The sequence below is a fragment of the Pinus tabuliformis genome, chromosome 5_1 (genome assembly GCF_031772625.1).
Source record: "Pinus tabuliformis cultivar Carrire ecotype Pingquan chromosome 5_1, CPIR1, whole genome shotgun sequence".
NCBI lineage: Eukaryota > Viridiplantae > Streptophyta > Pinopsida > Pinales > Pinaceae > Pinus > Pinus tabuliformis.
Genome location: NC_142305.1, coordinates 668,644,150 through 668,656,182, shown reverse-complemented (window position 1 = coordinate 668,656,182; position 12,033 = coordinate 668,644,150). Strand labels below are relative to the sequence as shown.

The 12,033-nt window shown below is 39.3% G+C and overlaps 1 protein-coding gene across 1 annotated transcript; it reads left to right on the top strand.

The window, feature by feature from the left end:
* Positions 1 to 2,930: 2,930 nt before the first annotated feature.
* LOC149166745 (protein FAF-like, chloroplastic) lies at positions 2,931 to 5,331 on the top strand. The gene has a single exon (XM_089431406.1). It carries the CDS (start codon positions 3,455 to 3,457, stop codon positions 4,649 to 4,651), a length of 1,197 nt encoding a protein of 398 aa, XP_089287532.1. The 5' UTR covers positions 2,931 to 3,454; the 3' UTR covers positions 4,652 to 5,331.
* The last annotated feature ends 6,702 nt before the right edge of the window (positions 5,332 to 12,033 follow it).

Here is a 12,033-nt window from a genome sequence, read left to right as displayed (position 1 = left end):
TATTCTATCATGTATCTTTCAGGGCAAACTTTTGGATCTTGTCTCACTCAATAGAACCTGGGGGGTGAATGTTACAACTGGCCACTGGGCACTTGGCAGGATGATGGAGTGGTTGGAGTGGGAAAGGGGGCTTGGTTTTATGGAAAGTTGTCATGCATGAGTTTGTGGAGTTGGGGCTCCCTTAGGAGTTGGAATACCACTTTTTGTTCTAGGGGAATCATCATTTTTGCTAGTGCCTGGCTTTCCAAACTTTTACATCAACTCATTGTTTGTTTGTTGGAGCATCTCTATCACCTGAGTTCACTCCAAATTTTCAATCACCACCTCCTTTTCTATTCATCAACTTTACCTTTCTTAGTTTCTCCAATATTTCAATGTCTTGCTTTAGTGTCCACGTTGGCTATGTGAGGTTGAAGTTAGGGCCAATCTTGGATTCCTATGCCCACTTTCGGTATAGTTTGTGTGACGTGGCAAGCACAGGGGGTTTAATAGTTTGGATAATTGAGCGACTATTGTTTTAAATAAGAGGAGCAAAGTCCACCCGCAATGATGAAAGTGGTTTGCAACCATAGGAAAATTCATGCATCGCCATGGTCAACCTTCAATGAGTGGTTCGTAATTGACTAGTGTCTATGAGAAGGGACTGAGGTTTAATCGTTAGTACATGTTCCCAAAATTTCAGTGCAGCTCCGGTCAAAAGTAGGTCATTTAGGGTCAAAATGGGGGCTACATGTTTATAAATAGAGATTATATGTTTAAAGTATTAAAATCAAATTGACAACCTAAAATTAGTAAAAAAATAAATGAGCCAACAATTTTTGAGCGAACACTTGATTTATTTATTACCAAAGTTACATTTACAAAAGTTTTTTGACACTATTATTTATTTATTTTGTTTTCGGGCACTTTATTTTATTGTCAAAGTTAGATTGAAGAATATCGAAGGGGCACTGTTATAATTTAGGGGATTTCATTTTCGGAGATGAACCATTGAATTTCGATGTTGCATGTTCATGAATCACTTTCAGTACGGTAGCTTTTAAATGGATGTTTTAAGTATATTGGTATATTATTATCATAATGATAGGTAATATAATTACCTCCATCCTATATTAATTATTCCATCCTATTTTCCTCATGAAATTGTCTAAATGCATGATAATGGTCCTCATAAAAATGTCTAAATGCATGATAAATGTGTTAAATTATATCTTTAAAATAGAAAAATAACCTATTAGCATGAAACAATTTTCAAAATAAAAATGCTTCTCTGCATGATAATTGAATTTGCCCAAAAATATATCTTTAAAAATGTCCATGCATGATAATTGAATTTGCCCAAAAAGATATCTTTAAATTAGAAACATAAATGATTAGCATTAAACAAATTAATAAAGATAAATAGAATTGGACACAACTAGTATACCACCCTGGAGCTCTGCCCTTTTAGAAGGAAAATAGGTATTTGATATTGCGCTTTTCTCTAAAACCGCTAAAAGCCTGGCACATGTGTAGCGAGTTGAAGCTGTGCAGTGCCATGGTTCAATGTGCATAGACTTGTAACCTCTGCACTATTCTACGCCCTAAAATATTGCTGCATGGACCCTGGAAGTGAAAAAAATTAAAACCTGAAACAGAGTCCCGGAGCATTTTATGTTGTCATTACATAAAATATTTCAGAGATGCCTCATAATTAAAATATTTGAGTAGACGGCACTTATCATCACTCCCTCAAAAACACTGAGCTGCTTTGTGGTGCTAATAATATATTGAAGTGCTTTAATTTTCATTAATATCGAAAGAACAAAGAAACGAAAAAGTAAATACGGTGCGTCGCATACATTATGATGGAAAAGCACATGGGGTTGTTAAGTTCAAAATTCGACCTCCACTCTAATCCAAAGGGTGATTTAGCTGTGTGAGTAAATTAAAAACATTTGGCAAAAGGTCAAGAAAACCGGAAAGCAGAAATCTGAAGAGGGAGTCACCATGAAAAAGAATGTAAAGAAGAAGCGTGAGGCAGGTGGCGGGAGAACCGGCTGGCCCGGGTGGGCGTCGACCCCGAGGCTGTCCGTCCGTCCCTCATTGGGCCCGGCCGGTGCCACTACCGACCCACATTCTGGCCGGCAGATTCCCCGGCCGGCACACATTATGGCGGCCGGCCAATCGGTAAGGCGCGCCGAAGACGAATATCTCCCCCGGCGTTCCCGGCTGTAAGAAATTGTGACGTGGCAAACTTCAAAGGAATAGGCTTTCTTGTCGCCACGGCCGGCAAGGGAATCGTTTAACAGAACTTAAGTACACGTCACGTGCCGACATGTCGTCCACGTCCGATTCCCCGGGATTATTGCCTTTCCGGTGGAGGGGCGTGCACGGGATTTAGCTATTTTCAACTTTATTTTATTTCCTTTTGGCTTTACCGACACCCAATTGGTACTCCTTCCGTCCTCCCTTCTCCTCGGGAGGCTGGGAAATGGACAGCAACTATAATGGTCACCCAGTGGAATCTAGGAGTAATTGCAACTGAATTGACTGAGAGGATTTTTCTATCGGATTGTGTTTGTTTTGTTTAGAATTTTTTTTCAAACCTGTCAAGCCGGTGCCAGCCTCTGCCTGTGCCTGGTTGCTTCAGACGCGATGACACCTTTCTGTTTATGGTTATTCTGCCGTCACTTTCGCCAGCTTTTGTAGAGCGGGATACCATGGTTCGCGGGGTGCGGTCAGACACTCAGTAACCCCGTGTCTATTAAGGTAAAATTGCAGTACTTACGCGCAAAGTGAAGGACCTTGGACGCCTATTAGTTTTCACTTTACCGTAGATGTGTCCGGATAAATTGCGGTTGCTTCCGGTTTTTACCTGCGCGCCCCGTGGAAAGTCCACAGTACAGTGGCCATACTTTTTGGCACTACAAATTGAGGCCCTCCCCCTCTGCCTTGTTCTCATGTTGTGCCACCATCCCAACAACTAATCCTTCCTCTCTTCCTCCGCTCCAGAAGGAACGAACCAATTGCACTGAGAGAGCCAGCGGCCATAAACTCGCTGATTCTGTGCCCTCTGTTCGATACCGGATAAGCTTATTTTATTTGGGCCACCTGGAAGGAGGATTGGATTGGGTTGTGGAATTGGATTTTCTGTTGCGTTGTCGATTCCCCAGTAGCTTTGATTTCCGTTGGACTGAATTCAAGGTTCGTGATTTGCCATTTCCATTCTAACGGCTTTTCATAGTTGTGCGGTTTTGCCATTTTTGAGCTAAATTTCTGGCTCCCAAAGCTTTCTTGAATCCAGTATTTTAGAATTCTCCCTGTGAAATTCTTGGAGCCTAATTTGGAAGCGCAGAGGCTGCTAAATCCCGCTTTCTATATTTGGCATTAGTTTTTCTGCGGGGTGTGAGTTGCTGCTATCTTGCGGTTTCCGAGGAGGCAAGAAATTTATTGCTTGCCTGCGCGGGTAAAGATGAGGAGTGTGTACAAGAGCTTGCAGACTTACTTAGGCGTCCCCGAGGATCGAAGGAGCGACTCCGAGCCGAAAGGCATCGGCGTTATTCTCGATTCGTCTGCGGGTATGCAGGTGGAGAGCTCCAAGGAAGAGAAGCAAAGGAGGAGCGCCGCTCAGTCTCTTCGGCGGACTCTTTCCGCTGACATGTCGTCTAAAGGATGGGAGGCTCGTCGGAATCTGATGAGGAAAACCTACTCTTCTTACGAGCTCCTCTGCGATCCTGATGAATTTTCCGACTCCGACACAGAAGATTGCCACGCAAAAGTTGACGTTGACGAAGATCAAGAAGAGAGTCCCGACAGTGAAAATGCTTCTTGCGAGAGCGGAGAAGAACAAGATTTCTGGAGCCTGATTCGGCCCCGCACGGAGCAGCATTCCGATGCATTTCCTTCTCTTATTGCATTTAATGGAGCAGCGAAGAAAGATTCAAGCATTTGCGGCTCACAGTGGGAGCCTTCCAAACCCTACGTTCCGCCAAATGCAAAGAAACGAAGCAAGCTGAGTGAAAGAAGCCTGCAATTGTGCACCGAAGGCCTCGGCTCAGAGAGCGGCTCCGATTGCTCTTACAATTGGTTCACTGACTCTCATTCCTCTGAGTCTGAGTCCGACGACGACAATATCTCTTTATTGCAAGAAAAGGAGCAAAATGGAGAAGAGATGGACAATTTAAAGTTTTCCGACAGCGTTTGCCGCTCAGAGATTTGCGAGAGCGAGGTTATTTATGGCGCAAAGAACATCCGGAAGCCGAGATCTTTCCCTCCGCCGCTTCCTTCACTTTCCAGCTGCAGCGGCCCGTGCGTCTCCATGAAATCCTGCAGGCAAGATGGAAGATTCATGCTCAAAGCCGTCGAAGTCGCCTCTCACAAATACTTGCAGGCGAATCGCCAAGATGGACGCTTGCAGCTGCATTTCATCCTTTACGAATCCAGCAAACCGGCCTCGCAGCAACATGACGCCGATTCTCCGCCGGAAAACTGCAAAGGTGCCGCCGCTTCCCCGAAGGAGCCCAAGGCCATTACAGTGTCCAATCTCTCGAGCTTAAGACATCATATTCTGAAATCGTCATGCAAGAATCCGTCAAAGAAGCAAGCCGTTCCAGTCAATTTGAAGCCAGGAAGTCCAATCAAGGACGACGATCTGAGTCTTTTCAAGTGACTCCGACAGCCGCCGGAGATCAGCTGTTCGAATTGCGCAGAGGAAGCCGGGGACAGAGGCTACGAGTTTCAACTCCACCGGAAACTGTGCCGCGAAATCGAGCTCATGAAGTCCAGGGACGACGACAACAATACCAATCATGGAGTTGATAGAAAAGACCAGAACTATGTCGGCCTGTCCAAGTCCAATGAATTCTCCGGTGCGCCTGCTTCAATGGTAGCAAATTTCTACACCGGCTGGAGGGATCCTTCATCGCAGAACAAGAACACGAAATGGATCACCTCTCAGAGTTTGGTAACGTCTCCGTCTCTGCTGAACTATCCCCTGAATAGAATCCGTTACGCGGATTCCGTTAACGAATCTGGTCATTCTCTGCCAAAGTTTCCATTAGAGGAAGGCTTCGGGAGATGCAAAGAAAGAAAATGGCAGTCAAATTATGAAACGTACTGTCTTGCTATTTCCTGAATTTCATCTGTCAAATCTACCGACACTCTACTAGCTCGATTTTCTGTCTCGATTGGGTTCGGCCTGGTCAGCAGACTGTAGGCAATCCTTTCTTCCTGTAATCTGTTTTAAAGGAGCTAACAGTAACAGCATTCCCCGTCAAAATGACTGCATAATTCTGATCATCCACTGTAAAACGCTTCGCCTTCCTAAATCTACTTGATATTTAGTATTTACCACATGTTTTTCACTTTGCCATTTTTTATACATTTTGCATGAATATTCTCTGAAGGCTCACGTGTATTGTAACGGTTCGAATCCCTCCACTCACGTGTTTACAGCGCCTGAGTGGAACCCAAACAGTGACGCAATGGGACGACATTGGAAAATTTTAAAGTAAGATCCACAATGGAGTTCGAATGATTTGGAGACCTGAACATTACTATAAAATTTGGAATTATTTTCTTTCAAAGCATGATCTAAAGCCATAGATATTTGCAATAAAATAATTTAAAATCCAAGCCATGACGGCTTTTAAACAAACCAGAGGAATGGAATATTACTGTGGGCATGAACGGTTAGAGCATCTGTCAAAAAGTCTCAGGGAAATTGTACCCTCGTAGAGAGATCATCATCAACTTTTTCTCCCTGAAATCTTTATGCCCGGCATGTGCATTTAATAGCGGCACAAGTACTTGTTTAATCAATTAAGATTCTTCCTTCACCATCTGTGACTTGGAAATGTGTGCACCTAGGCCTTGAGCGAATAGATTCACGATACTAGAAAGTATCTTGTCCGCCACAAAAACGCGTGCGTGCATTCTTTTCATTCTTTAACTTATAATTTATCATATCCCTAACCTTAGCTCCACCTTCTAGAATTTTCTAACATTCCTTATGGTATGCGGCTTCACCAATTTGATAATCAATAAACTTATGCCTAATGTTTAGTTAAACGATGTCTAATATACTTATGATATTGATGTAACTATGTGTATGCGGCTTCACCAATTTGATAATCAATAAACTTATGCCTAATGTTTAGTTAAACGATGTCTAATATACTTATGATATTGATGTAACTATGTGTATGCGGCTTCACCAATTTTATAATCAATAAACTTATGCCTAATGTTTAGTTAAACGATGTCTAATATACTTATGATATTGATGTAACGTCTTATTTAAAGGTTTTATGTTTTGGATTTTACTTGGGCATTACTTTTTGTAAGTTTATGAAAAAGTAATTAAAAATGATTTAAAATTATGTCTAATATACTTGTGATATTGATGTAACGTTAAGTTTTGGTTTTTACGGCATTATTTTTTATAAGTTTATGAAAAATTAATTAAAAATGATTAAAAATTATATATTAAAATGGTTGAGTTGATGTTAAAGGATATTGATTGAGTTATATCCAGCAAGTTGGATTGGATTCTCATTTTAGTAAAACAGAAAATTAAATATTTTAATATTAAAATAAATAATAACAACCCATTTTTATTTAAAAAAATTATTAAATTTATATAAAATCCATATAATATAATATAATATATTATAATTAAAATATTTAAATTATTTTAAAGCATTATATTTATTGATGTATTCAAAATTATATTTAAAATAATAAAAAACTAACTATTATATATATATATATATATATATATATATCTTTCTCAATATCTAACTATAATAACACTAATCCACCTCCCCAGTGATAATCTCGTAATCTGTAACCGTGATATTACTTATGCAACGATATTCGTTATCTCTAAACCCTATAAGCAAAGGTACCCGTAATTATTTAAAGTGCAACACATTCATATGATCTTAAGGTAAGTTCGTTTATTTGTAAATTTTAACATCTAATTCTATTTTCTATTTAATTTTATTATAAATTTTGATTTTAAAGTGTTACCATTTGTATTTATTAAATTTATAAATTCTGTAAATTTTTATATTAAAATACCCATTTATATCACCACGTAGAAAGCATATATATATATATATATATATATATATATATATACATTTATATCACCACGTAGAAAGCATATATATATATATAAATAAAAGGTTAATTACTGTAGTTCGTTTAAACCCAGTGGGTACTTGCTTTCACATTTTACCTATATAATTAAAACCCAAACTTCTAAATTTTTTTGGGAGATGTAATTTTTTACCATTTTATAGCCCTAACCATAAGAAATGGAAGCTAATTTTATGTACCATGGAGAGGATGCCTTTTGGAACTACAACAATACAATACAGGTTCAGAACACTAGAATTCTTTCCAAAACTGACTTCAAAAAGACTAATATTCCTCCACGGGAGAGAAATATGAAAGCCCATACCAACACTCTTAATTTCACTTTCTTTACCACCCATAACCAATCGATCATTTTGTATTTATTTGGCTTCAAGAAGAAACCCAAGTATTTAAGTCCTTCACCTAAAGTCTTCTACGAAAAAGGGAAAAGGGCCTTCACTTGAGTCCCAGAAAGACCATTTTAGATCAAACACAATTTTGAAATATTTATCTCCATGCATATGGATTTGCATAATAGATCAATGGAATATTTAAGAGAGGAGAGGTCACGCTAAGCCTATTGAACACAACAAAGAACATTAGCATCAAATAATAGGTGTCTTACCTTTACTTCACCTGAAATTTTAATCCCATTAATGACACCATGGGAATGAAATTCTACAATGAGTCTGTTGAGAGCTTCTACAACTATAAGAAACAAAAGGGGGGAAGGGGGCACCCCTGATGAAGGTCATGAGAGCTTGAAAAAACTTGGAAGGAGCTCCATTGATTATAACCACAAAAGAAGTAGATCAAATGCATCCCATGATCCAATCTGTAACACCTCACCCCAAATGTACCCACTTTTACAAGCTCACCAGGGTAAACATAAGATGAGAGTTACTATGCAAGACCCGACCTCCAAGATTTTGTTATGGAAATGGGACCTAACTTACCAAATTGTACCAAAGTTGTTGCAACACCCAAAATACAAGATCACGCAGAAATAATATGCTTTCCACTGGTGACCTTTTCTCTGAGATGGAACCACTTTTACTCGACTTTACAGCCCAACCACATGCATTCAGTCTTGTGGGTGTGGCCAAAGGCCTTCAATTGCATGCACAATCTGTCCTCCATGCGGTTACAGTAGAGATCTTCCAGTTTTGTGTCTACGGCCACAAATTTAATGACAGAATTTTAGGACTACCTATAGGCCACTGCCAAAACTTTCCAAGACTTTGTCAATGATAATTACAAGTCTACATAATCTATCCTTAGGCTCAAATGTTGTCCAAGCTTGTCCACCACATGATAAACACTTATAAAAACACTTCATAAACATAACACCTATAGGTCATGAATCCATATCTATTCATTTTTTCATTAGTTTCATCGAAGACTCATTAAGAAGGCTTACTGCCCTCTCAAGCTAGTTGTAACAAACGCCCGCTAGCTCATGCATTCATATACCCATTCAATAATTTATCAAACCATGAACAAGATCCATAACAAGAGCACATCATATAATAAGAATGTACCATTCCTATACCCAACCTTTAACCAAAATGAATCCATGACAAACCAGTCATAAAATGAACACAACAAGCAATACTTATGCTCATTGATCTCAATAAGAAATAACACATATTGACATATGCATAAAACCAACCTAGTCAGGGACTTCCATGTACCACCTGATCATAGATTGGGTTGAACCAAATATTTCTTTTAGCCAATCACCCAATGCCATATTTTAAACATGAATGTGGGATCACATGGGATAAACCAAAACAAAACCATCCATGGAATCCAGAGGTTAAACCACCCCCATCCTCATGCCACAATGATTTAACCTAAACCAGTCTAAAAATCACCAAAACCAAAACAAGCTTTGATGCCTCAGCATCTCTTTACCATACTCAGAGGATTTTTCTTGTCTCCACCCACCTTTCAAGAGCTTCTAGGAGAATCCTATCTCTAACCTCAACCCTTGGGATTTTCCTGAGACCACCTCAACCAGATCTGAACCCACCGGAAACCCAAAGCTCAACCAAAATGAAAACCCACTATACCATGGCTATCCAGGAAATCGCAAATGCAAGGTAGTACATCACTGTCAATCTAGGAAAAACCCATGCCAATGACAACAAACATGACCAAGAAACCAACACATAAACCTTGCATTTACATCCCAACAAGATAACCAAACATGCAACATGTTACCTGGAAAATCCGCTTGATGATTGCTCTTTCTCTGCTTGATTTCTTCCCTTGCTTATTATTGTCCAATCTTCCTCTTACACTCCCTTGCTTATTCCTTTCCTGCTTTCTTGTGTCTTCCTTGTGTTCAAGTACTTGTTCTCCCTCTTTCTCTCCTCTTCTCTAAGTGAACGCTAGAATGTCCAAGAGTGTGTGTGAATCTTCTCTCTCCTTTTTCTTTTCTTTTTCCTTTCCTTTTTCTTTATTTTCTCTTGCATACATACTCTTGTCCCTTCATCTTCCTTTCCTCCCATTTCCCTTTATTTCTTGAATTAAGTGTCATTTATTTCCTTTTTCTAATGCCAATGTCCATAGCCAATAATAAACCACAAGTGGATCCCAATGTAATGTTTTCCCCCTCCATTCAGCTTGGAATAAATGTCCATGAACTTGGCTTTATTTTTTCCTTTATAATGTCAATTCATTACATGGAACCTTACCCCAGGGTTGTTATAAACCCCTCCCCTTGATTGAACATTGTCCTCAATGTTCTATGACACTTATGACCAACCAAAACTGCTGAAAATGACAAACATACTACTTACAGAGCTTTATAACCTAGCTCAATGCAGTATTTACAATGACAAATTGTTGAAAGCATGACTAACATACTACTTATTGAAGATTTATAAGCACAGATCGATACAGTATTTACAATGACACACACACACATAAATATATGATTACCAAAACTCATTTTCTTCAACCAATAAATAAAGAATGATGTAATTCCTGCATCTGATCAACCATCTCCCATGTAGCTTCATCAAGCCCAAAGTGCTTCTGCTACACTTTAACTTCCTTGTTTTGGAGCACGAGCTTCTTTCACTATAAGATGCATTGAGGCTTTGGTTGGAACTCTCCTTTTGGTTCCACCTACAATAAAAACCAATCAATCACATGATCAACATATCACATATATATTTTAAGCAATGAAACATGAAAAACATCATGGAATTTCACTTATGGAGGCAAAGCAAGTTTGTAGGCCACTGGTCCAATCCTCTCAAGGATCTCAAAAACCCTAAAATACCTAGGTGCCAATTTAGCACATGATCCAATCTTCAAGGATATTTTCTTAGGCTTGTTACGCAAGTACACACGCTCTCCAACTTGAAACTGTAACACCCCCTCTTCCCAGGTCCACCCAAACTACTAGCCAGTTGGGCAAACATGTGATGAGAGAGGCTACTAAGGGATTCAATCTCCTAGGTGACCTTAAGGAAATGGAACTGACAGAACATATCAAACAAACCCATCCACATCAGTGAACCACCCTCAAGAGACATGTCAGCCACTCAAACAACCTATCCCTGAGTCTCACTGATGATTTAAGCCTTTTAAACCATAGTCTCTCTCATTATATAGGCAAGACAATGACTAGAAACTCAAAGTTGCTCTCATAAGCCTCTATGGACTTTTCTCAGCAAACCTGTGCCAATGACCACGTGGTTTGATCCACTTTTCTAGCCCAGAATCCTGACCTCTTCCCCAAACTTGTTACAACCTTCATAATCATTCAAAGACATTATAACAATGCTGATAAATAAAAAATCAACCTTAAGACTAGGCCTAGGCATCCCCAACCGAGACTAACATTCTGTCAAACACTTGGAATCAATGCAACCTACAAGTCTATGATACAAGACAGAGCATAAATGACTGAAAGAACTAACAAAACATAACCATAAGGATCACCTCCTTCTCCATTGAACTACCATACTATCAATTAGGTCTTGCATCCATCCATTTAACAATTACAAGTAAATACATGAAATAACCATGACATGAACCAACCACATAAGCATGCTTATAACTAGCATTAAACCATATAAATATCTAGATATGACAACCATTAAATCCATATATAAACAGGTACAAAAGTAAGAGAACTTAGCTTTTATTAATCATAGGAAAATCTAATCTGATAATCACCCTATGAGTGATCTCAGTTAAGATTTATTAAATGAAGGTATTACAGACTCATGTGCTAGTGTGTGTCTATGTTATTTAGGCAACGGATCGATCAGATTTCAAATACATAGACACTTGAAATGGAAAACAGTAGAGAAATACAGTAAGCAATTATAAGAACATAAGAATTTAATAAGGAGTTCACCCTATCCTCCAGGGCTACGTCTCCGATCCAGCTTTCAGTGGTGGCCTTCTTTTATTGTGTCTTAAAGCATTGAATTACAATGAAGGAGCTCAATGTGAGTCTCCTGAATAGAATTTGCTTGGCAGGGTGGTTCTTGGATGCCCTAAGCCACTAGAGTACACAGACTCTTTTCCTTACCAGCTATGGGACCTTTTGGGTCTTTAATGGAGAGAGCCCAATGTGGTGCTCAGTCTGGACAGATCCTCTCTAGGATGGCTTCAATCTCTCAAGCTCTCTGGTGCTCGATGCTACCTTTGTTCAGCTCGACCCTTGTCTTCCATTCTACTTTTGCTTCACTGTCTTTTCTTTTCTCTGTTCTTCCCTTCTCTATTTTTTCCTACTCTTGGGGTTCTCGTGTCCTTCTGCTTTACCTGTGCATGGCTTTAAGGCCATACGTTCTCATGGCTATTTGCTTCCCCTTCCACTTCTGTCGGTTCACCTACTACAGCTTCGCTTGGAGTTCCTTGTTTTTGCGTCATCATCAGACT

Coding starts and splice junctions, on each gene's coding strand:
- LOC149166745 (XM_089431406.1), top strand. CDS start 3,455: ATGAGGAGTGTGTACAAGAGCTTGCAGACTTACTTAGGCGTCCCCGAG.